This window comes from Anomalospiza imberbis, chromosome 5 (genome assembly GCF_031753505.1).
Source record: "Anomalospiza imberbis isolate Cuckoo-Finch-1a 21T00152 chromosome 5, ASM3175350v1, whole genome shotgun sequence".
NCBI classification, from domain to species: domain Eukaryota; kingdom Metazoa; phylum Chordata; class Aves; order Passeriformes; family Viduidae; genus Anomalospiza; species Anomalospiza imberbis.
Genome location: NC_089685.1, coordinates 1,759,779 through 1,786,293, shown reverse-complemented (window position 1 = coordinate 1,786,293; position 26,515 = coordinate 1,759,779). Strand labels below are relative to the sequence as shown.

Sequence of the window (26,515 nt, the reverse complement as noted above, 5' to 3'; positions counted from 1 at the left end):
GTTTAACTAAAAAGAATCCAAACAAAAAAAAAAAAATCTTTGCAAAAAATAATCCTCTGCCTGTGGACAGAGATTGATTTTGTTGTCTTAACCCCTCGCTGTCTCCTGAGTGAGGAGATGTCAGAAGGCAGCAGCAGAGTTTCCCATTAATATTCCAGTGGGATTGGGCAGCCAGAAGGACCTGCTGGAGCATTTTAGAGGAGCTCAGGGCTTGGTGAGTGTAGTGGTTTTGGTTTGCTAATTTAAGATTTTTTCAATTTTAAAATTTTCTAAATAATGTGCTGATGAGTGTGGTGGGCTTTAGTGCTGGTTAACTATTAGTGTACTTACTTCATGTTGTGAGATAGGATTTAGGAGAAAGGTAAAGTAGGTTTAAAATATTTTAAAGGGTATAAAGAAAATTTTATTAAAAGTAACTGAAAGAAAAAAAAGTAGTAAGAATCAAAACAAACTAGATTTCCTCCCATTCCAAACCACAACAGTGAGAAACAGGCTGCCCTAATCTCTGGAGAAAGGGGATCCCACAGTTCATTCCCCAGGCAGAGGTGCTGCTGATAAACCCCAAAGATGTTCCCAGCTCTGCCCTGGAGAGGGAAAAGCTGTGGGAAAAGAGCTTGGATTCAACTTATATTACCAATATTGTTAAAAAAAATTAAAAATCAGTTTTAAAAAATATTAGTAATAATACCATGTGTCATTAACTTTCATGTCTTTATACAATTTTACAACACAAAACTAACCGATATTTTATTTCTCATATCAAAACACACCCTTCAGTTCATAGCAGAAATATTCACAACAGAAAATCCTGATTTTCTGTCCCTGATTCCACATTCCTCAGGGGGCTTTGCTTTCCATTCCAGGGCTGCTTTTGGCAAAGAATCCGAAGTTCTGATTGGGAATTTGGGAGACAAGCTGATCCCTCAGCAGGAGATCCTGCGGGACGTCAGCGACCTCAAAGCCTTGGCCAACCTGCACGAGAGCCTGGAGTGGCTGGCAGGACGCACCAAGGCAGCTTTCTCCAGCCTCTCAGCATCCCAGAGTGAGTAACTCCCACGGGAAACCTCAGCCTGGGGATTGGAGCAGCAGAAATGGGTTTTTTTGGTTTGTTTTTGTTTTTTTTTTTTTTGGCAGGAATGAGCAGCTTTTGTTCCCGCTCCCCAGGCAGGTTTGTGTCAGAGGGAGGCAGAAAGCGAAGCAGTTGCGGCTCTTCGCTCCTCGTGGGGGCACCAGGGGAGGGCTCCAGGAGCATCACTTCTGTCTGGGTTTGGAATGGCAGGATCTGCTCAGGAAGGCAGGAGCCTCCCCAGAAATGGAAAATGCAAACCCCCTCCCTCTGAATTGTTGTAATTTTGAAATTAAGGGGCTCTCAGGCAAAGATATGGGAATAGGAATAACAGTTTTTTGCTAGGAAAATTAAAAATACAAATGCAATAGTACAAAACAGAAAACAACCCACTGCCAGAGTCAGAACAGAGCTGACCCCCTGTGGGTCAGGGAGGTGGCAGCAGTCCCATCCCATGGTGGCTCAGCCCTCCTGCAGTGCCAGCTGTGCTTCTGCTGGAGCAGGGATCCTGGACAAGGCTGGAGTTTTCCTCTGAAGGTCAAACTCTTAAGTTTCCCACCCTGTGATGTCACACACTTCCATTCAAACTCCACCCCCACAATCCCAGTTCTGCCATTCCATTTTGGAAGCTTCTGCATGGCCTCAGGTCAATGCAGTGTTCTCTTGGGGGTCAGTGCCTGGCAGCTCAGAGAGTCTCAAATTCCCAGCAGCCAGGGTTCCAAGAGCCTTTTTTCTTGGTTTGAGCTCTTCCTCCTGCCCAGCATCCCTGGAATTAAATCTTGTGTGTTTTACAAATCCTGAACAAGCCCTGCTGTCTCAGGGGGTGCAAGGGGACAGCTGAGGAGCTGGGAAAGGAAAAGTATGGAATAAAAAACCCACACAGCTCGAGGGGATCCCAGCACTCAGGAGAATGTGGTGAGGATACAGGGAATTTTTGCAGTTTGGTTTGGAAATTTGCAGCAGAATCGTGGGGGAAAGTGCCCAGGACTGGGGGCAGCTCAGCTCTCCTGGGAGTTGGGAGTTGAAAATCAGCTCCGACTTTTTTTTTTCTGGGAAATCATGAGGGAAAATTGCTGGTGCTGAACGAAGTCACAGTGTTTTGTGTCTGTTAAATCATTCTTGTCAGCAGGGCCTCTCTGGGTGACTGAAATCCTTCCTGTGGTTCTAACTCTGCTCTAGAGCAGGACTGTAAACCCCTCCCTCAGCTTTCCATGGATCAGATCCTTTGGATCCAGAAGGAAAATTAAGGTTATACAATCAGTTAACAATTAAAACCCAAATTACTCCAGGTAGCATTAATATTCCTGTAACCCACACTTGGACTCCTCTATACCTGGGTGACAACACTTGCTCTGTTCCAGCATTTTTTGTTATTAAACAAATAACAAAATTTAAAAAAACCCAGTGGGAAATGCTATCAAAGTTCAGTAGACAAATATTTATTTAGTTACTAGGAGAGTTCTTGGGGCTGAGGATTTATGTTCTAACAGTCAGAGCTGTTAAAACAAAACATCATTTATAATTTGAGGTCTGGTTGAAACGCAGGTTTTTTAATAAATCAATATTTTCCAGATATTAAAGGGCACGAGCAGGACTTTCAGGCCTCAGAAAGGACGTTCCACACAGTGGTGAATAAACATAAAAGCACAAAGTGTAATATTTCACTTGGCAGCGTCCTCCTGACAATAAAAATTCATCTTCCTTTGTAATAACTTCATCCTAAAATGTCTGTACACAAATGCCAGGAGTGTCTGGAACAAGGGGAAGAGGGGCACTGGTAGGAAATGACAGAGGCTGGCCTGACCTCCTGCTTATAAATTAAATTTTCATCCTTTGATTGTTTCTCTTTTTTGCCCCAGCAACTTGAGATTCAGACCTGGTCCCACTCAGGGCATCACCCAAGTGTTCAGTGAGTGATCAGGACCTGAATTTTTGGTGCAATGCCAGAAATTCCCTAATCCCAACAAGCCCACATGGAGGTGGTGGCCCTGGGGGAAGGCAGCAGATTTTCCAGCAAAGCTTCCTTGGATGCAAGCAAATAATAAATATATTTTATTATATTTTTATATTCCTATCTATAATATTATAGATATTATATAACATATTATTTATTATATATAATATATTATATATTATATATAACATATTATATATTATATATAACATATTATATATATCATATTATATATTATATATTATATAATATATTATATCTATACTATTTATAATATATTTTATTTATATATATATATTTTTCTATATAAATATAAAACATTATAATATATATAAAATAAATAAATAAAAACATATTACAAAAAATATATAATGTGTTTTATATTTGTAATATTTTTATTTTATAATAACTATATTTTATAAAATTATAAATAATAAATTCCCTCAGGCACAGCTCTGAGCATCCAGAAAGCACAGGGTGGAGCTGGGCAGGTCTGATTTTGGGAAACCCTAAAAAGAGGCGTGACCTGCTGGTGGCTTTGGGGTGAGGCTGTCAAAGGCCCCTTCCCAGAGATAAAAATTCAATAATCTTTGGCTGTGGACGTGCCACAATTATCCCTCATTTAAACCCAGCCTTGCTAACGGAGAGTTTTATCAGGCTGGGCAGTCTCTGCACTGTTCATTATTTGGTGTTTGCTGAGCTGATGGCTCTTCCATGGCTCTGCCCTTATCTGCTCCCCTTCAGAATTGGATTTTTTATTTCCCAAACCAGTCAGATATGACAAAGTCATTTCCTTCTGCTCTTGTCTTTTGAGGGAATACAAACTCCTTTTAACAATAACCATTTAAGGATTAAAACTGCTGGGAGAGGGTGAATTTGCTGTGGAAGTCGAGTCACTTTTAAAGGGGTTTTATAGGAAAATGGAAGTTGGGTTTCCCCTCCTCATCTTCTGTGCTGCAGACAGAACACAACCTCATCCTTTTCCTCTCTGGAGCTCCAGCCTCCTGAGGTTCCCTGAATATTTTAAAGAAGGAATTATTATGATCCACGAAGGAGTTGGGACAATCTTTTTAAAGATTTTTAACATTTTAAAGACCGTTGCTTGTTTGTAGGGAGGAGGATGAAAGATGAGCTGTTGGCTCCTGGAGTTGGAGCTGCCCTTTAAATTCAGCTGCATCTTGGCACCCTGTGACTTGAGACTGTTGTGATCACCGGGGAATGGCTGACAGGCTTAAACTCAGAGTTGGGAATTGCTTTGGCATGGAATCAAATGGTTTGGGTGGGAAGGACCTTAAATCCCATCCAGTGCCACCCCTGCCATGGCAGGGACACCTCCCACTGTCCCAGGCTGCTCCAGCCCCAGGGTCCAGCCTGGCCTTGGGCATTCCAGGGATCCAGGGGCAGCCCCAGCTGCTCTGGCAATCCCAGCCCAGCCAGGAATTCCCAATTCCCAAGATCCCATCCATCCCTGCCCTCTGGCAGTGGGAGCCATTCCCTGTGTCCTGTCCTTGCAGGCCTTGTCCCCAGTCCCTCTGCAGCTCTCCTGGAGCCCCTTCAGGCCCTGAGCTCCTCCAGCTCAGCTAAATCCCAATTGTCTTTTGTCACAACACAAAGCAACACTCTCCATTTTCAGAAGGCTCCAAACTGTTTTTATTCTAGCATGCATGCTTTTTATACATTCTTACAAAACTCATAAATTTACACTTATTGATCACGAAAGACAAACAAAGTGCTCATTGGAACAGGCAGCTGCACTTTCTCTTATTTCTCCTTCTTTCTTTCTTGGTTTCTGTCGCTATTGGACACGAAATGAGTACACAGAAGCTTGGTAAGTTCAGAAGAGAAAAAGCCAATTTTATTTCTGACCTCGCAATATATAGAATTCTAAAAGTGACAGTGGATTGGAGGATGGAATTGCCACCTCTCCAACCACACTGCTCAAACCAACAGCCCATCAGTTCTCTCCTCCCACAAAGAAGAATGCAAAACAATCATTATTTACATGAACCTTGCGTGAGCACTCCTCTAAAAATACGTAAACATTATTAGAAGGCTGAAGAAGCTTTATGAGAACTTTAAAACTTTCAAAAGAACTATAAAAGAAAAATTAACACTTCTAAAAATCAGGGCAACAGGTTTCCATGTCAACGACCTTGGCAGGAAATTCTTTCAGGGGTAAACATGAATCCTCTTATCAAACATGGATCCTCTTATCAAACCTGGATCCTCTTATCAAACTTCTCTCTGGCTCACAGAAGTTGCTGTAAAACTTCTTCCACCATCTTTCTCTTCCAGAAGGTTCATTGGAATTAAGGTTTTTGCCTTTGTACCGTGCGTGCATGGCTGTCACGGCTCAGTAGCTGCCCTTCCCTCAGCCCCTCCGTGTGGAGAAACTTTTATTTGCTCGGTGTGTCGTGTTCACCTTCTCTGGGTGGGCCTTGCCTGGGTCACCCCTGATGAGTAATGCCAGCATTTTAATGCATTTCCAGTTCTAACTGGAAAAACAGCCACCAGCCTGAGGAGGGACCCCCTGTCCTTCCACTTCCTTCTCCACAAAGAGAAAATCTCTTCAGGAGCACACCTTGAGGCCATTCCACCTCTTCACTGCCGTGTCCCAGTGCCCACAGCAGATATTTTCTCCTCAAATTCCCTAAATTCCAAGGGGCTGTGGAAGATGTTTTCCCCTTTTTCCTCTGCAGATGGGCAGTGCTTCCCCCACAGTCCCAGTTTGGGTGAGCTACGACTTCCATCCGAAGCAGAGGAGGAAAAAATGAGGTTACCTACAGCTTTTAACCAAAATCCTACATCTCTCTGCCACTGCCTGGCTTTAGGAACGATAACACCGAGCATTTGCATCTCATTTTCCAGCCACAGATCTCAAAATGCTTTCCAAGGCTTACTGAGGGCCATGAGAGCATCCTGGGCCACTTTGTCCCTGGAGGATCATCAGGCTCCCCTTTGCTTCCCTGAGCCTGGAATGGGCTTTGATGGCTGAGAGGAGCATCCTGCCCCACTCCAGGAATGATGACTTGAAAATGGACAGCGGAGCCCTTTTCCCTTTTCATTCAAAGTCACTTTCAGGCCCCTCCAGAGTGGTGCAGAGGGGTTTCAGCACAAATGGAAATCGCGCCCGGTGTGGAGGGGAAATTGCTGCCTTTCATTTGGCAGCCAGGCCACCCAGCAGTGCTGAGCTCGGGCAGGGCTTTGTGCTTTACCCCCTAATGAACTGAATTCAGCTCTTAAATGGGGCTCGATTTCTCTCGAGCTGCAGCTGTTTTGTTGTTTTTTTTTTTCCCTGTCACTGAACTTGTAGCACATCTTGCTGTATTGATTGCTCATGGAGAATTTTTTTTTTTAAAGATATATTAATAGAAAACCTTATTTGAAAGCCAGATTAAAGATGATCAATACGAGCCTGCCCTGGGGCAGAGGAAGGACTCGGTGAATGCTGTGGCTTTGTTATTGCAACAAAAGTAAATTTCTGTCTAAACCAGAAAAAGCTGCACATTTCCACCAAATGCAAACCACCTGCCATTAAATTAACAAGGTAAATCTTGAGTGCTTTGATTATTTGGTGGATATCTGCTGCTCCAATATGACTTAATCTAAATGACATCTTTTTATTTAAGCTTCATAAATAGGCTTATTTTCCAATATTTCTTCTTTCCCACTGTCTGAGCAATTGGGGCTCTTCTGGAAGAGCACAAATCCTGGCTAGCTTCCCTTCCCAGGTGCTCTGAACCTCCTTTGTGTGATCGTGGATGGGCCTGCCCTGGGTGCAGGAATTAACCTGGCCTGGGAGCTGCTGGTGGTGGACAAAGCCACTCAGATCCTGTTGGTTCTGAGGAGAAGCAGAGGAAAATAAGGAAAAGCTCTTTTTGGGCATTTTACTGCTTGGCCATGGTTTGTGTCCACAGATCTTTTTGTCCATCCCACAGCTTGGCCTGTTCCTGCTCTGGGATGCTCAGAGATTCCCAATGTTCTCCACAAACATTGGGAATCTCTGAATCTCTCCAAACCTGTGCCCAGGTTTGGCTTCTCCAAACCCCAGCACACCCTCAGCGAGCTTGGGGTGGTGTTTAATGAAGGAATGAGGTCCCTGCCTGATCTCCTGGGTTTCCCAGGTGGGAATGCCCTTGAGCAAGGACAGGGAGCTCTGCCACCCTCACCCGGAGTGAAATGGGGTCTGTCACATCCAAACCAACTCAGGGGTGCTCAGCTGCTAATACATCACCATTTATAGGTTTGATAGAACTACAAATGTACTCAGACTTAGCAAAGCTGCTGAAAACAGCTGGGAGAGCTCAGAGCCTCTACCAGGCCTGCAGGGGCTCCAGGAGAGCTGCAGAGAGACTGGGGACAAGGGATGGGGGGACAGGACACAGGGAATGGCTCCCACTGCCAGAGGGCGATGCCTTGGGAAAGCTGAGCTGGAGCAGAGGCTTGGATAGAGTTACAGAACAAAGCAGGGATTTATTGCAAGGATCTCCTCCATGGATCCACCTTGGGCAGCACCAGAGCCCAGCCAGGGCTGCACCCAAGATGAACCCAAATGGTCCCAAAATGCACGAGCGCTCCCGGGGGCTCTCACTGGGATCAGCTCTGCTCCATTGGCACCTTGGAGTTCATTGTCCCATTCCAGCTTTAGCCCATGCAGCCCCATCCTGCTTGTTTTTCTCTCCCCAGCCCACGGTGTTTGTGCTCCTGGGCCTGAGGTTTGGATCCTTTGTCCTTGGTGCCCAGCTGGAGCAGGAATGGTTTTGTCTCCCTGCTCTGTGCAGAGAGCTCACCATCCCATAATGTGAAGCTCAGACCCACACACTAAAGCAGCTCAGAATCTGAAAAATACAAAAGCTAAACCCTGAGGCATCAAGGGCAGGGATGGATGGGATCTTGGGAATTAGGAATTCCTGCCTGGGCTGGAATTGCCAGAGCAGCTGGGGCTGCCCCTGGATCCCTGGAATGTCCAAGGCCAGGCTGGACCCTGGGGCTGGAGCAGCCTGGGACAGTGGGAGGTCCACTGTCCGTGGGATTGGAACTGGATGGGATTTAAGGTCCCTTCCCACCCAAACCGTTCCAGGATTCTGCAGCCAAGAGCTGAGCAGAGCAATTCAGGCAGAGGACAAGAGTCCAGCTGGGTGTCCCTCTTGGCTGAGTTGACTTTTGCAGGACTAAAACCATGGGAAAAATTGGCATAGCAAAGTGTTAAAACACCTTCAAGACCAGCAGGGACCTGCTGACTTCACAAAGATAACATGCCTGCTTCGATTTAACTGAGCATGAGGAGATTGTTTTGGTTTATTTTAGAATTTTGGCACGAAAATTTCATAGCTTATAAATGGCTCTGCTTTGCTGGAGCCCGGGGATTGAAACCACACAGTCCTCAGTCACCTAAAAGCTCCTGTTTTCCCATCAAAGTGATCTCCTGGTCCCTTCCAGAGCTTTTTTTCCCCCCTCTGGAATGTCTGCATTGAAGCTTTTCCCATGGATCGCAGCCTTCCCCAGCCTCAGCGCTTTCCATGAAATATTTAATGGGATGAGGAAATCAGCCGCTGTTTCCCTGGCCTGGCTGCTCATTTATGGGTTCTTGTGGGAGACAGCACCGGGAATCCGTGCCGGGATCGATCCGTGGGGTCAGCACTTAACTCACCATCATCATTACGCTAATTACCCTCATTCCGTCCTTCCTTCCTCCCACCCACCAGCCCTAAACGCGGGGGATTGGCATGGAATTAAGTGACCCAATTAGCAAAGCTTTCCAGACCGGTTTGCACCCGCGTGTGAGTAATGCCAGGAAATCGGGATTTGTGGGAATGGCTCCAAGGAGCCTGCTGGCCACTCCTGTTGGTTCATCCCATTTCAGTCCTGTTACTTCTTCTGGAGAAAATGACTCCCTGATGGCAAAGATCGGGAGCAGAAAGTCCTCCCTGCTCCTCCTCGGTGGGACAGAGGTGACGCCTTGCCCTGCTCCGGAGGGGGCGAAATAATTGGTGAAATTACGGGATGGGGACTCAAAATCACAGCCAGGGTTTGACCACACCATTGGGTCACTCTGGTCTCACCAGCACTTAAATTCCTCTGGGATCTGGGGGAATGACTCTTAAATAACCAAGAATTGTGGAGAAATCAGGCTGAGTCTGATCACCCTGGTGCTTGTCCCTTTTTCTTTCCCGTTCTTCATCCTGAATTTGACAGCTCTTCATCCTTCTCATGGATGTTCCCATTCCCCACCTTCCTCTGGATTCCCTTGGACAAAACTCATTCTTTGTCTTCCAGACCTCTGGGCTGCTCCTCTTGCTTTGCAAACCAATCTCTTAAAAACAAACAGCCCTCAAAAAAACCACTTTTATCTATAATTGATTAATTGTATCTATAATTGATTATATACATGCATAATTATATCTAAAATTGATTATTATAATTAATTTTATCTGTAATTATCTATTTTTTGTCCAAAACCAAGATTGCTAAGGATCGGTTTCACTGTATTGATTTTCATTATACTTTTACTTCTGGGCATCAGGACACTGATTAACTTCAGGAATTTTATTCCTTTCTCTTCCACTGAGTCCAGCAGACTGGGAGATTTAAGATTCTTTTGCAAATCCATCCCTCTGAGGCCCAGAGAAATCCTGCAGGGAAGTTTTGAGGGCATTTTTTGGGGAGGTGCAGCTCAGTATCCTGGAGGACTCTGAGGAAAAGGGGGGTGAGTTTTTGACTTGCTGTAGATTGATGGAATTATCTACACTGACCTGTGATATTCCCTGTTTTTAAGGAAAATTTGGTGAAGCACATTGGGGAACAAAACAGGCAAAAAAAAAAAAATCCTTCCCAGAACTCAGAAGAAGCTGAAAGGACTTTTTAAAATCAAGTCACTTCTGAGATAATCGAATTCAGCCCAGGAAATAATAATTCTGAGAAGGGCAAGTTCTGGGAAAGTTACATCATAAATGACTGAAAACGGGAAAAATTAACACAGAGGAATTTTCCCAGTTGAGGAGCACTGGAACAGCAAATCCTGGACTTTTTAGGGAATCCTTCCATAGTGAAATCAACTCTGTTCCTAATCCTGTGTTAGCATCCTCCTCTTTATTCTCCCTGCACAATTTTGCTTCCTCCAGTGAAAGAAAAAAACCCATCTTATTAGTTAAAAACGCCTGATTTTTAGAGTTTTTTTTAAATGAATTGGTTTTGGGTGGTTTTCAAGCCTTTTCCAGACTGCAAAGTTCTTTAAGAACAGTGTGGATCAACCAAACCTTCCAGGATGGAGCTCGAACCTCTTAAGTTGCCCCTCTATTTTATTTAACAGATTCCTTTCCCCCCCGCCCGAAAAAATCCTTTTTTTTTTTTTTTTTTTTTTCCAAGGCTGCATCTTTGCAGAAAACAAACCCACTTTTGGGAGGAGTTATTGCCTTTTTAAAAGTGCTAATTTCCTGGGGAAATTTATGCCCGGCAGCAGCGGAGGCAGGCGAGGAGCTCCGCAGGCAGCGCTAACGAGACAATTCATTAAGTGCCGAGTGTACACACGCCGTAAAAAACATTAATTCCCCAAATGAAAAACTAATAGAGTGTTTAGGCTGCTCTTTATCACCAGTGACAGTCTGGGCTCTGCTCATCATTAGTGTTTACCCAGCTGATGGGGGCTGCAGCTCTTCCTTGCCACCTCAAAGGTCGGGGTGCTTTTTTCCAGCTTTGCCCCTTCTCCTGCACTTGGATTTTAAGGAAGTTCTCAGTGCCAGCCCTTCATTTTTGTCTTCTTGCTTTCCTTTTCCTTCTTTCTTGCTAATTTTTTTTTTTTTTTTCCCTGTGTCCCTGTCAGAAGCTCGAGGAGATTTGCAAGGGGAAATCCCTTCCTTAAGTTTCCTCCAGCACATCCCTAATTTTTCTCCGAGAAAACAGGACTCATTCGTGGAAATTTGCTCGGAGATTTATTAATGAGCGGCTCTCCCTGAGCTCCTGTCCTCTTCACTTCTGTTTGTCCTACAAGTGTAGCTTTGTCCCTTTGGCACCAGTGAGTGCCCTTGACACTGATCCCAGTAAAAGGTGAATTCCCAGTAAAATGCTGGGAATTTGGACAATTTAGCTGACATCCCAAATCCAGCTGTGAGGTGCCAGATACCTTGAAGGTTGGACTGATGGCCTTTAAAGTTCCCTCCCAACATTCTTGGTTCCCTTCCAATCCATGATCTTGGAAGTCTTTGGAGAAATCATTCCTTTGAGTGTTTTATTTCCCTGGATTTAATCCCTACAAAAGAGAGCAATTTAGGTAAAAAGCAGCAATATCTGGGTGAATATTTGAAGTATTTGTTCGTATCTAAGAGGCTCAAATATTAACACCTCAGAGAAGAAGGACCCCAAAATCCAGCTTTGCTTCCTGAATTCCCTTCACTCTGAAATGAATCCTATGGGAGAATCAAAATCCAGCTCCAGCTTTTATGGCTCACTCCAGTCCTTTCCTAGAGATCTGGAATTCCCAAATGGACCAATTTAGGAGAAGGCAGGGACTGATCTGTACCTCAAAGTCCCTTTTGGGGGGGGCATGGACACCTTGGTGACGTTCCTGTCCCCTCACAAAGTTTTCCTCACCAGCGGCACCTTTCCCTTTCCCAGCTGAGTCCCAGAGGGACAGACCATGGCTTAACACAGAGGTGGCTTTTAAATAGTGAAATATTTTAAAAATTATTAATTTTTTCATGCTTTTTGGTTGTGCAAGTCAGAGGTTTCCTGGCAGAAATCCTGCTGAAATAAGTCCTTGATGTTGGATCTGATGTTCACACCCTATTCCTTTAAAAAATAATCGCATCTCTAATTCTGCTTGGCTTCACCCAAAGCTTTTTCCTTGAAACACCAGATATTCTCCTTTTTGAAGGTGTTTTAGTAACGATTTTGTGTCCTTGTGGCATCATCTCCTCGTGGTGCTAAAAGCTGTGGGAACGGGGAGGCCCTGCTAGAATGGCAGTGATGGATAAAATCTCATTATCCAGGTTTTTACCTGCTGGGAACTCAAGCACTGAAAGTGGTGCCTGAGATCCCCAGGAAAGTCTCCAGCAGAGAGAAGAGTTAACCCTGACTCTCCAAAGGCTTAATCCAGCACCTACCCCGTGACAAATTCCCTCTTCCCTGTGTTTTTTTGGAGTTACCTCTTCTGGAGAGGAAGGGAGGGCAAAATTCAAATTTAAGGAGCTGTGAACTGGTCCTTAAATTCAGCAGGAGTTTCTTGCTGCATCTCTCTCCCAAAGAAGAGGGATTTTCCCCCAGCAGAGCTGTAAAATGTCTCTGTGAGCCTTTCCTTTCCCCCATAGAGGAAATTAGGGAATGCTGCACAAATCCCGAGCATTTTGAAGGTTCCTTCCTCAGGTTCAGGGCGCAGAGTTTGTCTCCTTGGACTGATTTTGCTCCTGGTGCTGTTGAACTACTGGGATGTGTCAGTGGTCACTCTGCTCACACCTGAGTGGCTCCAGGGCTTTTGTTTAAAATTCCAGAGGTCTGGCAATCTGCATCCATCCATTTACAACCTGCCAGCAGGCACCGTGGAACTGCAGAGTGACTGAAATCCTGGGTGACAAGGCCTGTGCTGAGTTTATTTTCTCCAGCTTTGCTGAAATGAAACATTCCTTTTCCTCTGAGGGAGAGGACTCGGCTGTGATTTCAGCCAGGGAGGAGAAATCCCAAACAAAGCTGGGACTTTTATCCAGCAGCATGGAAAATTCACCCTCAAATTCAGCCTGGGAAGGCTCCAGGATGATCGGGGCCAGTGGAGCAGGACATTGGCCAGGGTCATGTGGTGGCCAGGTGGGCTCATGCTCAGCTGGGTGGGAATGGGTTAGGAAGGAGGAGAAGGGGGAAAAGAATTGGATGCTTGGTCTGTTTTGCCAGCATTCCATATTTTTTTCCCCTTTTCCCAGCATTTCAGCAGTCAGAGATCCCTCCCTTTTTCAGAGTGTGGTGGGTCCACAGCCACGGGAATGCTCAGCCTTTGCCCAAAGAACTGCCCAGCTCCACAACCAGCTCCAAATGGCATTTTCTACTCAAAGCCCTTCAATAATTTAGGCTCCGATTATTTTTTGCTGCTCCAGTTCATTTGTTGGCTTCATGCTGCCAGGGATGATGGAGTAGAACTATCTGGAGTGAGACTTAAAGGAATGGGATTTTCTCTTCTGGATGTCCAGAGAAGAAAGGAAAATTGATGAGCTCTGAAAGGCTTCCTTTGAGCTCCAAAAGCAAAAAAAACCACAGGAGAAATTCAGATTCACCCCCCCAAAAACCCCACCTGAGCCTCCTCCCTGCCAGGGGCCCCCAGAAGGAGTTGAGTGCTTTAAACAGGGAGCAGATTGTGCCCATCTCCCTCCTCCCCTTATCTCCACTGACAAATATAATTACAGCTTCACTTAAAGTGCTGCAAGTGAATTGTGGAGAGGAGAAAAATGGTGTGTGCATCTGCCTGCAGCAGGAAGGAGCTGACTCCTGCTTTTCTGTGATGGCTCCATCCATCTCCAGCACTTCCAGGGTGGCATCTCCGGACAGAGCTGGCTCTGCCAAAGAGAGATGATTCCTGCTCCAAGTGCATCCCCAGGAGGATAAAAACTTCTCAAAATGTAGGATTTTGGGCTTTAAAAAAATGATGGTTTTTATGCATGGTACAGGTGGGGTTTTCTGCTTTCCTGTCACCAGGTAATTATCCCTAGACCTGACCCTGAGCTGAAGTCCTGCCACCCTCCAGGGTCACTTGGAGGACAAACAGCTCTCCCCAGGTGCCTCCTGAGAGTCCTGGGATAATCTGGAATTAGAGCTTGTGTAAATAAGCCCCTCACCCCCTCGCTGATAATTTAATTTTCTTGGTGGGACAGAGCTCAGTGAGCAGAGAGGGGCTGGGAGGAGTCTCAGGGAAGGGGAATGCTCATCATTGCCACCCACCCAGGCAGGATTGTCACCCTCATTTCCCTCTTTATTCCCCTTTCACACTCCAGGCCAGTTCATCATTTCCAGCAGTATTTGCCAGGCTGGGAATTTCTCGGTGTTCCTTGGTTCAAAAAATTACTTCATGAATTTTGCTGTGACCTCAGGAGTTGCTGAGAGGGGTTAATTCCTGGAGTCAATTCCTGGAATTGTTTGGCTTGGAAGGGACCTCAAGGATCACCTCATTCCATCCATGGGCAGGGACACTTCCACTGTCCCAAGCTGCTCCAAGCCCTGTCCAGCCTGGCCTTGGACACTTCCAGGGATGCAGGGGCAGCCAGAGCTTCTCTGGGCATCAAGATCATCTACTTCCACGTTCTGTGATTTCCACACTTAATTGTACAGTTCCCTCCTGTTTGTTCACCTCTGCTTTAATTTGTTTTGCACAAAAATAATTGGGGTTTTCATCCCCTCACTTTGCTTTTTTTTCCTCTTTTCAGGCTGGATCTGAGGGTGTGTTTAATTTTAGGCCGATTATTTTTAGTGTTTAATCCAAAGTTCCTCTCCCAAAGCAGGGCTGTGGCTGTACAAATGTCCCGTTTCTTGAAATTAGTATCACTTCAAATGGAATTTGATTGTCAGCAGCTCCTTGGGGGTGCACAGATCCTTCCTGTGTTGGATCTGGGAAGGGTCTGGAGCAGCTGGAAGAGCTGGGAAAGGGACTCAGCCTGGAGAATATGATCCTGTGATTCAACAAAGAGATGGAGAACTCCATGAGGGAAAGAATAATGTTGCCATGTAAAGAAGCAAATATAAAACATCAGTGAATAAGATTAGGCTGGAAATTCGATCCCAAATTTTACCTTCCCTGTTACAGAAGCATTTTGAAGGACCCAGCAAGGGTAGAAATCATTGATAGGGCACAGGAATCTCGATTTGAGGCCATGGGACACAGGGATTGCGGGGATGGGACTTGGAGATCCAGGAGAACTCTTCACAATCCCATTATTTAATTCAAGTGTTTCAGGGCTGCCTGGTTTCAGGCTATGCTGATCACCCCAGCCAGGATGTCAGCTCCAAAGGGCTGCTTGAATGAGGCCTTGAACTCAGATATTTGGGATGCACTTCCCCAGATTAGGGTGGAATGTGGGATTACAGAGGGTTCCTCTTGATATGTGGCTGCAGGGAGGAGGTTCAGGGCTCAGGCCGTGGGATAGAACACAAGAGGTGAAGTGATGGAGCTGGAGCTGCTCTGGTGGCTGGGATAAAATCCCAGGAGGTTTTTCAAGGAGGTCTCAGTGGCTAGGAAATGATCCATGAGCAGCTCATGGGTGTTGCCTGTGGTTTAATTCATTTTTACAGCCCCAAGGGATGAAGTCCTGGAGTTAGACCTGCACTCATGGCTGGGATAAAATCCCAGGAGGTTTTTCAAGGAGGTCTCAGTGGGAGGGAAATGATCCATGAGCAGCTCATGGGTGTTGCCTGTAGTTTAATTGCTTTTTACTGCCCAAGAGCTGTGGTTAAGGAACAAAACCCAAGTAAGGCTCCTCTGAAGGGATGGGGACTCACCTGTGGTGACCAAAAAGGACCCTCCCACCTGTGGGTGCCTTGGCTCCCAAGCAGCTCCTCCCTCCCTCCCCACAGAGGGAGATAAACACTCCTGGTCTCTGCAGCCACAGGAATTCTCAGCCCAGAGCAATCTCTTCCCAGGAAAATGTCTCCTGGTGGTTGATGAAACCCCTCAGATCCACCTGGGAGTTCAGTCCATTGCAGGAGTGTAGGAATATAAAAAGGTAAAAGACTTTAGAAAGTGCAAAAAGGCCCCAGAAAGTAGACATGAAGCTGAGAAAGGCTGGGAAATTTCAAAACCTTCTCATGGGAAGCTAGGAAGTTAAGAACCAAGTGAATGCATTTATATTTACCATAAGGAACAAGAAAGAACAAGAACTTATTGATAGTCCTAGATATGTGCTTTGCAAAGATAGAAAAAGTTCCCATCTTAAATAATGAATTATTGTGTATTGTTTGAGGCTCACAGAAGTCCTTTTGTTAATGTCAAACCCACGTGGGTCCTTTTCTAATTGCTTAGAGTATAATGACTTTACACCTTTTCCTTTACGCTGTTGGTTCACAGAATATGCAGAAAAAGGCTTTGCATGGGCTGCCATCTTGTCTCTGATCTGTGTTTGCATGGATGTTGTTATTTTCCTGTGCCTCTTGCTTTTTGCTTGTATGAGGCAGACAGATAATAAATCCTAAGTCTGCAGCCAGTCAGGGTCCCGTCCCGTTTGTGAGACACGCACCCATCCGGCAAACAGGAGCACTTTGCTCCTTGATCCACTCCTGAATCAGAGGTGGAGGGAACACCCAGAGCTGGGCTGGGCGCACACAGGAGGCTCTGGATGGGATGGAGAATGTCCCAAATTTAACTCTTCTCTCTTGGCAGCCATGTCCCCAGGCCAGGACAGCCATGCCAGCCTGGAACACCTTCCTGCATCCGAGCAGATCCTGCAGAGCCTGAGTGAGCTGGCCAGGTCCTTCCAGGAGATGGCCGATCGCTGCCTGCTGGTGCTGCACTTGGAAGTCAGGTAAAAACCTGGGATTTGGGGATGGAGTGGGATCTTGGGAGGCTGCAGGCGAAGATCATATCCAGAGGAGACAAATAAACTTGTCCACAACAGCATCAAAGGTTAGTCCAGGAATGCCAGACCTCCAAATTGTGGGTGGCTAAATGTGGGATGGAGGCAGGTTACCAAAAGTGGAATTTCCTAGGGAGGTTTGTATCTTAACTAAAAGAGAATTTAGGAAGAAATTCCTTAATGTCAGTGTGGTGAGGTCCTACCAGAGCAGCTGTGGCTGCCCCTGGATCCCTGGAAGTGTCCAAGGCCAGGCTGGACAGGGCTTGGAGCACCCTGGAATAGAGGGAGGTGTCCCTGCCCATGGAAGGGGTGGCACTGGATGATCTTGCAGGTCCCTCCAACCCAACCCACTCTGTGATTCCATTATTATAGTTCAGAGACCAGGAAAAATGTGATTTTCAGGGACTTCGTCCTTCCAAAACAACACAATGGTGTTTTCACAGTCTAACAGGTGTCTCCACAGTTTGGTGGGGTTTTTTAGGGATTGCAGATAGGAGCTTCTCCTCCTACTTTTTCAAACAGTAACAGGAACTGGGGAACCAGCTGGATTGTTTTCAAGGGCTGGGTAATTTCATGAAGTCTCTGCCTTCACATGCAAAGATCAAAGGCAGCAAATCCCTTTCTTCAGGCTGCCAGCTGCCCACTCCAGGGCTGGGAAGATGCTTTTCCCTGGAGAACTGTTTAGGCCAGGTGTATTTTCATTGCTTCCCTTGGCCCCTGAGGCATCAAATAGAAGGGGAATGTCAGAGATTTGATGGATCATCAGTTTGTTCTTCGGTGACGCATCCCAAGCCACGTCGTGTCCCCGTGTGCTCTGCTGGAGTCAGCGTGGAGCTCTGGAAAAAAAAATCCACATTAATTCTTGTCAGCACTCCTTCATCCTGCCATCCATCACCTACTGGGCTTGGAAGGATTTGAGGAAAAGGTGGTGGAAGTCTGGAAATGGAGCAGTTTTCCAGGTGGGCTGAAGTAACCCAGACTCTTGGGATGGGTTACTAGCCTCTGTGGCTTTTTGCCACCCTTGGGTTAAGCAAAAATCCCTAGAATGGAATTCAGGGATAAATTCCAAGGGAATTTATCAAGGGATAAACTCTGCTGTAATTTAGAGCAGAGCATTGCCCAGCTCCTCCAGTGCTTCCAACAGGAGCCGAGTTTGGAGCTGTGAATTCACCAAACCACAGTGAAACGTCACCGTGTCCAAAGGGTGGAAGGGATTGAGGAGAGGTGCTGACATCAGGAAAACCCCAGTAGGGTGGGAGCTTCTCTGGATCCCTCACTCTGCATTTCCAACCACCTGCAGTAACAGAGAACAATCCCAGTCCCTCTGGTGCCAGTTCCTAGCAGGATTCTCTGATCCTGCACCCGTTCCCTGGATCTGCCATGTCCAAGGTGCACAGCACAGTGGGAATCCATCCACAGAATCCCTGTGGTTTGAGAGACACTCAGAGAACATTTGGGAAGAGCCTGGGAAGTTATCCCACCTCTGGCTGCTGCAGGTGCAACCTGAGGAGACACCAAAACAGCCAGGAATTTGGGAATTGTCTCCTTGAATTCTTCAGGAATTTTGGGAATTCCACACAATTATCCCCTGACTTTCTCCTGCCTCAGAACCCCCGTTCATTCCAGATGCAGGTTGGTGTTGTCTTCTCCTCCTCCAGTGCCCCTGGACATGACCCTGAGGTCACTGAGATCCTGCTTCTTGGATTTGGATGTGCTTCCTTAAAGGAGACATTTGGCACACTCAGCTCACTCACCAAGCCATGGAATCACATCCTACAATCCTGAAAAGGTTTGGGTTGGAAAAGACCTTAAAGATCATCCAGTGCCATGGGCAGGGACACCTTCCCCTATCCCAGGTTGCTCCAAGCCCCATCCAGACTGGGAATGGAAGCAGCTTTTGTTGGAATAACCATGACATTTTAGACTACTTAATGTCTGTTACAGGATTTTCATATTTTAAAACAATATATAAAATTATATATAAGATCCTTTTACTTTGGGGATTACCCAAAACTGGACTTGCTTGTCCACCCCAAGGGTGTTTTCCAGGGAATATGGAAGCCAGGACATCTCTGTCACAGCTTTGGGCCACTCTGGTGTGAGCTTCCTGTGCTCATGTGCTGACCCTGAGTTATGCCCCAAATGCCAGGGATTCTCCCTCCAGCTTTGATTTGTTCCCCTGGCAGGTGAATTTCAGAATCATGGAATCATTTAGGTTGGAAAAGACCTTTAAGATCATGAGGTCCAACCATTCCCAGCTCTGACCCTATCCCCAAGTGCCACATCCACGTGGCTTTAAATCCCTCCAGGGATGGGGACTCCACCACTGCCCTGGGCAGGCTGTGCAGGGCTGGATGACTCTTTCCATGAAGGAATTTTCCCTAAAATCCAACCTAAACCTCTCCTGGTGGAAGTAGAACCCAACCCTGTTCCCCCTGGTGATTACAAAAGCAGAAGGAGCTCTGCTATGGATTTTTCTGGACACAGCACTTTCCTCTCTGGCTTTGAGAGAAATTACTTAATTACTGTTTTTTGCAGAGTCCTAAGAGGGGATTAAACTGCATGGAATTTCTCCTTCCATGGAGGGGGGCAAGTTGGGATTTAAGTGCATGGAATTTCTCCTTCCATGAAGGGATGACGGTTGGGCACGTTGGGATTTGACTGCATGGAATTTCTCCTTCCATGAAGGGATGACGGTTGGGCACGTTGGGATTTGACTGCATGGAATTTCTCTTTCCATGGAGGGGGGCAAAATTGGGATTTGACTGCATGGAATTTCTCCTTCCATGAAGGGATGGTGGTTGTTCACATTGGGACTTGACTGCATGGAATTTCTTCTTCCATGGAGGGATGACGGTTGGGCACGTTGGGATTTGACTGCATGGAATTTCTCTTTCCATGGAGGGGGGCAAGTTGGGATTTAACTGCATGGAATTTCTCCTTCCATGGAGGGATGATGGTTGTTCACATTGGTGAACAGGAACGAGTTGCAGTAGTGTGAAGTGTTTGGGAACAGGCACAGTCTTGGAATTTTAATGATCATTCCGTGACCCCTGGCTCGCTGGTCCTGCCAGTTATCCCTTTTATGAGGTTTTCATGGAAGGAGTTCTTGTTGGAGGACTGGTATTGTATGGGAAGTTGGGGAACCTTGGGAAAATGCAGCGGGATGATGGAGGTGAGATTTGTCACCAAGGATCTGCTGGATCCATCCCGGAAGATGGGACAACAACAACAGGAGGACGCCTTTAACACAGACATCACCACCCATCTCATGAAGTTACTTTTTCACCAGCTTGAGGAAGGGAAAAACCACTTTGCATCCCACAAACACTTTAAAACTGGGGTTGCTGCATTGTGATGTTCCTCCCTCGTGCCTCACAGGGTTCACTGTTTCCACTACCTGATCCCGCTGGCCAAACAAGGGAATTACGCCATTGTGGCCAACGTGGAGAGCATGGACTACGACCCGCTGGTGGTGCGGCTCAACAAGGACATCAGCGCCATCGAGGAGGCCATGAGTGCCAGCCTGCAGCAGCACAAGTTCCAGTACATCTTTGAAGGTCAGGCACTTCTCAAGCCTTCCTCCATAAAGGGTTTTCCATTCTCATCCCAAAGCTCTGCAGGGTTCCTATCAGGGATGAAGCAGACTGAGGTGCTGCTGTCACCTACAGAGCATCAATGAGTGAGAACCATGTGGGAGAGCTGGGGGTGCTCACCTGGAGAGGAGAGGGCTCCAGGGAGAGCTTCCAGCACATTCCAGCCCCTAAAGGGGCTCCAGGAGAGCTGCAGAGGGACTGGGGACAAGGCCTGCAGGGACAGGACACAGGGAATGGCTTCCACTGCCAGAGGGCAGGGATGGATGGGATCTTGGGAATTAGGAATTCCTGGCTGGGCTGGAACTGCCAGAGCAGCTGGGGCTGCCCCTGGATCCCTGGAATGTCCAAGGCCAGGCTGGACACTGGGGCTGGAGCAGCCTGGGACAGTGGGAGGTGTCCCTGCCATGGCAGGGGTGGCACTGGATGGGCTTTGAGGTCCTTTCCCACCCAAACCATCCTGGGAATCTGTGATTCCCTGTTTGTTCAAGAAGAGGGAAATGACTCCACACAGAGCCACGGGGACCATTCACATCCTGTTGAAGTTTAAATTCATACTCATGGTCCTCCTGAATCTCAGGCACCTCTTAAACCCAGGTCTGGGATTTACAGATTTCCCACACTGGCTCCCTGTACATGAACTAAATCCTTAATTTAGACTTTTAATTGGCCTCTGGGCTTGCCCAGACCTGTGCAGTGCAAATCAGGCTGGGTTCTTGCTCTTTGTGATGTGGCACGAGTGGATGCATCATTTTGGGGGTGCCTGTGTCCCCAGCTGTGCCCTTCTGACATCCTTCAGACACAGGAAACTGTTCAGGACTGATCAGAGAGGGGCTGTACATCAGGGGCATTGGAATGCAGCTCATTCCTGCTCCTGGAGACTGAATTTACCAAGAAAAACAGGGAGAACACCACCCTGGATAACAGATTAAAATCCTGTGGTTTTACAGGAGCTGCAGTGACCCATTGCTCTGCCCAGACAGGGAGAGAGGCCGGAAGGGACATTATGTAAAAGCCTGGTTAAAGAACAATGGTTGTGATAACACAGCTCTAAGTTTTGGGGCAGTTTTGTGTTTTTACTAAGGAGGTGAAAAGTCCTAAACCGCACCATGAAGGTTACTGATGGTTTCCAGGTAAAATCCAATTATCCCTTGATCCAGCTCACAGACACCACTTAACAGTGCTCATTTTGGGGTTTTTACCATGAATTATTGGCACTAAATCTCCTCCCCCTTGCAGGCTTGGGCCACCTCATCTCCTGCATCCTCATCAATGGTGCCCACTACTTCAAGCGCATCAGCGAGTCCGGCATCAAGAAGATGTGCAGGAACATCTTCATCCTGCAGCAGAACCTGACCAACATCACCATGTCCCGGGAGGCCGACCTGGACTTCGCCAGGTGAGCACAAACCTCGGCCTTTGTCACTCTTCTGGTGTCCACAGGAGCTGAGGTGGCTCCTTCTGAAAGTCTCAGGTGGCCAGGTGCGTGGCAAGTTCAACCGCTGGAGGTGTTGGTGGCAATTTTGGCTTTCCTTTGGTTGAACAGTGTTCAGAGGGACATGGAATCATGGAATCAGGGGGGTTGTTAAGGTTAGGGAAGATCTCCAAGGTCATCAAGTCCAAATGTGGATCAGTTGAGGCTGATGTGAGGTCCCACCAAAGTGTCTGAGCTTGGCACTTCCTTGGGGCTTCTCCAAGACCAAAACCCATGCAGGGAAAAGCTTCCAGAGGTGGTGGGTAGAACTTAAACAGGATGAAACTGGGGCTTGGATTTATTCCCAGGTGAGAAATATTTTGGTTTGTTGAAGGCTCAGGGTCACCAGATCCAGGCTGGCTTGAAGGGACATCTCCCTCGAGTTCTGTTACCTTGAAATAGCAGGAACAGCAAAATAAACCCAAGATCACCCCAAACCTGGGTATGACAGACCCCCTGCAAACCTCTCCCACATTCTGGGGTTTCTTGACTCAAGGAGGATTGAGGGATAAGCAGGTGAAGGCGAGCCCTGAGCAGTGGTTTTGGCAGCTGGACTCAGGGCTGGCTGCAGGGAGCTCCTCAGCGGATCCTGTCCAGGTCAGGAGGGGACAGCTGAGCCCAGGAGCAGCCAAAGGAAAGGTCTGGAACTTGGAAATGGAGGAATGGGGTCAAATGAGAGAGGTTTGTGTGAAACTTGGATCTGACCCACCACAAACACTTGGTGCCATCACTTGGCCACTGCTGCCGCGGGCTGAATTCAGAGGGAGGTTTGAACTGCCTGGATGAGGAGTGTGACTGAGTGCCTCACCTGTTTGGGATCTCATCTGGGGATGGATCATTGCTGAATTCATTTCTTCAGATCAGCACTGGCATGGGGAAGCTGTGGATGCTGAGGCCTGCAGGAGGGGGAGGGAGGAAGATCCATTAGAAACTCTGCAAGGAATAAACTTCCCAAATTTAATATTTTCTTTCTTGAGTGACTGTCCTGTGGTGAAGGAATTTTCCTGATATCCAAACCTAACCTCCTCTGGCACAACTCGAGGCCATTTCCTTGTGTCCTGTTCCCTGTTCCTTGGAGGCAGAGCCTGACCCCCACCCTCCCACAGCAGCTTTGTGCAGAACTCTTCCCATCAAATCAATTCAGCAACATTTCTTTCATTCCTTTCACAGCTTCATCACTTCCCTCTTTTCTTCTGGGGTGTAATTCCATGCTCTGTTTGATTGTTTAGTTCTTCAGACGACTCCTGAATGTTTAAATGTTTATTACCCAGATTCTCCTTAGACATAAACAAGGCTCTGGTGCATCCAAGCCCTGCTCTGCTCACCTGAATTCACAATCACCTGAGCAAGGTTCTCACGTCACCCCAGGGACTCCACGGTACCCAGGTCTACTCAAACTATTAAATAAACATAACAGCTCCCCTCCAGAAAGCATAAAACAACATCAGGCTGGGATAAAAGTGATTTGTGCCTCTGTGATATGGCTCAGGCAGGAATCTGGAAATGCTCTGTGCTGTGGATAACTCTCAGTTTGGCCTTTTCCAAGATAAAGTGTTTTTCTTATGTACAGGAGCAGTGGCAGAGCTGATGGAGAAATCCAGGGATAAATTCCCTCCCTGCTTCACTTCTCCAGGGAACTGGAGGGTCATGACTGGGACAGGAGACTCCCAGGCCTGCCTGGATATTTCTGTGTCCATGACACGGAGGCTTCCAGCAGCAATTAGCCACAATTAACAATCAACACAGCGCTCTCCACACAGCCCCTCTCCGTGCCTTGAATCTGAATTCTGGAGCAGGTCCCTTCTCAAAGTGAAGCTGTTTGAAATCAGTTTGTAGGAAAGACCAGACCAGTTGAGAAAGGACCAAAAGTTTTTTAAGGTTTTCCTGAGCGTTGTGCTTTTGCTTTTTTTTTTTTTTTTTTTTTTTTTTTTTGCTTTTATTTTTCACTTCTGATATGGTCTTCAAGGCTTTTTAGAGTCCTCAGAGAACACTGGGCATCCCTTTCCCCTCTGCTCAGTGACTTCAGGCAGTAGAAATCCCAACCAGGGAAGCTGGAAGGGGAAACCCTTTCTCCTCTGAAGCCAAAATCACGTAGAAGATTCTCAGCAAGCCTAGGTAACACTTGTTGGTCCTGGTGAGGCTCTTGCTGTTTAAACCCCATTTTTCCAGAGCTCTGTAACCTGCAGGTGACAACAGCAGCATTTGCTGCTTTGGGAGCAGTCCCATGGCAAGGGGAAAATGTGTTTTAAATGAGTTTTGCTTTCAGATTCTCAGTTCAAGGCAGGGAAAGTCTCAGCAGAGCATCACAGGGCAGAGCTGGAGCACATTTCCACTGGAAAAAAAAAATTAAATTGCCAAGTGGTCTGAGGAGTTTTTTCCACCAAGAGAAAGGCTGGTTCTGACTGCTGAGGTGTCACAAAGGATTTGTGGCATTTGCTAAATTTCCTGCAAATATTAATAGGTTTTTCACTCCTGTGTGTGTTCAATATCTAGGCCAGCAGAAATGCAAGAGGTTGTTGGGGCTTCCACTGCTTCCACTGCTTTATTAAGGAAAAAGCAAGATTTTCTCCCTGTGGAACATCCAGGCATGTGCTGCAAAGTCTGGGACTGAGCATGACTTCTAAATACCTCCAAATTACCAGTTTCACACCCAGAATTAGATTTATGGCATGAAAGGCATAAAAGCTTCAAATTTTAATTCCTACTCAGGTCCTTTCCCTCGTGTCTTCTTTCCTCCTCTCCCTCTATCCCCACCCGAAATTCCCAGGCATTTTATGAAGATTTCACCAGAGGTAGTCACAAAGGGTGAGGATTCTGCTTCAGACTCAGCCTCAAATAGAAAAAATCAGTGAAAAACAGCAGCTTTCTGAGTCATACAGGTGTTAGCACTGAGTGTTCTGGAGAGTGAACTGAGGTGGTTGCAAAGGGAACAGAGAGAGCAGGGATGAAATGGGAACATTTTCTCTAACAAGTGTCACTGTGACCTCGGAAATGAAGGTTTCTGAGCAGTGCTGTCATTGTCCCCGGGTCTCAGTGTCCTCCCTGCCTCAGGTGATGGCAGCAGAGGGATCCAGAGGTGTCCCCACCCCTGGAGTGAGCTGGAGCTTTCCCTGTGCTGCCATTCCAGGTGTTCCTGTGGCCACCCCTCCTGCAGGGAACAGGAATCTTTTCCTGCTGTTGATGACAATACCAGGTCTATTGGCTGGGACATTTCCAGGCTGGGACATGTCCCTGTAGCAGATGTGGCACCTCACTGGCACTGCTGGTGGCTCCCTGGGGAAATGGGGTGGGGAGGAGCCATCAGAGCTCCACTTGTTCCTGGTTTGGGCATCAATAAACCCAGATCATGGACTCACAGGATCATGGAAGCTGGAAAAGATTTCCCAGACCATGGAGTCCAAGCTGTGCCCGACCCCCACCTTATCCCCAGCCCAGAGCTCTGAGTGCCACCTCCAGGTGTTCCTTGGACACCTCCAGGGACGGGGACTCCAAACCTCCCTGGACAGCCCCTTCCAATGTTTAACAACTCTTATGGAGAAGGAATTTTCCCAAAATCCACCCTGAGGCTCCCCTGGCCCAGCCTGAGGCCGTTCCCTCTCCTCCTGTCCCTGTTCCTGGAGCACAGCCCGACCCCCCCGGCTGTCCCCTCCTGTCAGGGACTTGTGCAGAGCCACAAGGTCCCCCCTGAGCCTCCTTTGCTCCAGGCTGAGCCCCTTCCCAGCTCCCTCAGCCTCTCCTGGAGCTCCAGCCCCTTCCCAGCTCCCTCAGCCTCTCCTGGAGCTCCAGCCCCTTCCCAGCTCCCTCAGCCTCTCCTGGAGCTCCATTCCCTTCCCAGCTCCCTCAGCCTCTCCTGGAGCTCCAGCCCCTTCCCAGCTCCCTCAGCCTCTCCTGGGGCTCCATTCCCTTCCCAGCTCCCTCAGCCTCTCCTGGGGCTCCATTCCCTTCCCAGCTCCCTCAGCCTCTCCTGGGGCTCCATTCCCTTCCCAGCTCCCTCAGCCTCTCCTGGGGCTCCATTCCCTTCCCAGCTCCCTCAGCCTCTCCTGGGGCTCCAGACCCTTCCCAGCTCCATTCCCTGGACGCTCTCCAGGCCCTCATTGGGGCTGGGGAATGCTGCCATCACTCAAACCCCATCTTTATTCCAAGGCCAGGTTAGACGGGGCTTGGAGCACCCTGGGAGGGTGGAAGATGTCCGTGTCTGTGGCACGGGGTGGCACTGGATGATCCTTGAAGTCCCTTCTCACCCAAACCATTCCATGATCCCGTGAAAGGGGAGGAGGGGAAGGTTTAGGATGGAGGATGCAGGTGGAGCTGGAGCTTTTATCAAACCCACGTCAAACCCTGCATCACTGCCGGGCTGGGTACCAGGGCTGTGCTGCCAGGTTTGCATCCTCGGCGCTCAGGGCTCCTGTCCTGCCAGGCTGGGCAGTTTTTTGTTCGATTATCCCCAGATTTCTGCCGTTCCCTGCTGCACGAGGCCGTCCCAGGCAGCAGGGATCAGCAGTGACCTGCTGCCATCTGCTGGGAGCTGCCGAGGGAAAGGGAAGCATTCCAACATCCCCGTGCTCTGCAGGAAGACTTTTCATTGCCAAATCTCACTTCTCTGTCTGCTTTTACGCGAGATAAATACTGTGGTTGTGCCTGGGTGCCCAGGTTGCCTGAGGGTGGAGGGAATCTTCCTCTGAGAGCCATCTTTGAGCTCGATTTGTGTGTGGAGAGCATCAGGTCCAGCAAATCCTGACCCAGATCCCTTTGTTCAGACTCAGGTGTCCCTGCAGAGCTCCTGAGATGCTCCCTGGCCACCTGTGGGTGAGGGAAGTATCTCAGATGTTCTCCTTGGGGCTGCCCTCAAGTCAGGACTAAATTTGGGGTGTTTAAGATCATTCAGTTTGAGTA

The 26,515-nt window shown here is 47.6% G+C and overlaps 1 protein-coding gene across 1 annotated transcript in view; it reads left to right on the top strand.

Annotated features, from left to right (window-relative positions):
- Window positions 1-26,515, top strand: part of EXOC4 (exocyst complex component 4) — a 309,715-nt gene that overhangs the window by 266,302 nt on the left and 16,898 nt on the right. The window contains exons 14-17 of the mRNA XM_068189371.1: window positions 864-1,042; window positions 16,363-16,504; window positions 19,937-20,115; window positions 21,388-21,547. Coding sequence (XP_068045472.1) covers window positions 864-1,042; window positions 16,363-16,504; window positions 19,937-20,115; window positions 21,388-21,547 — 660 coding nt within the window. The remainder of the gene's footprint in view (window positions 1-863; window positions 1,043-16,362; window positions 16,505-19,936; window positions 20,116-21,387; window positions 21,548-26,515) is intronic.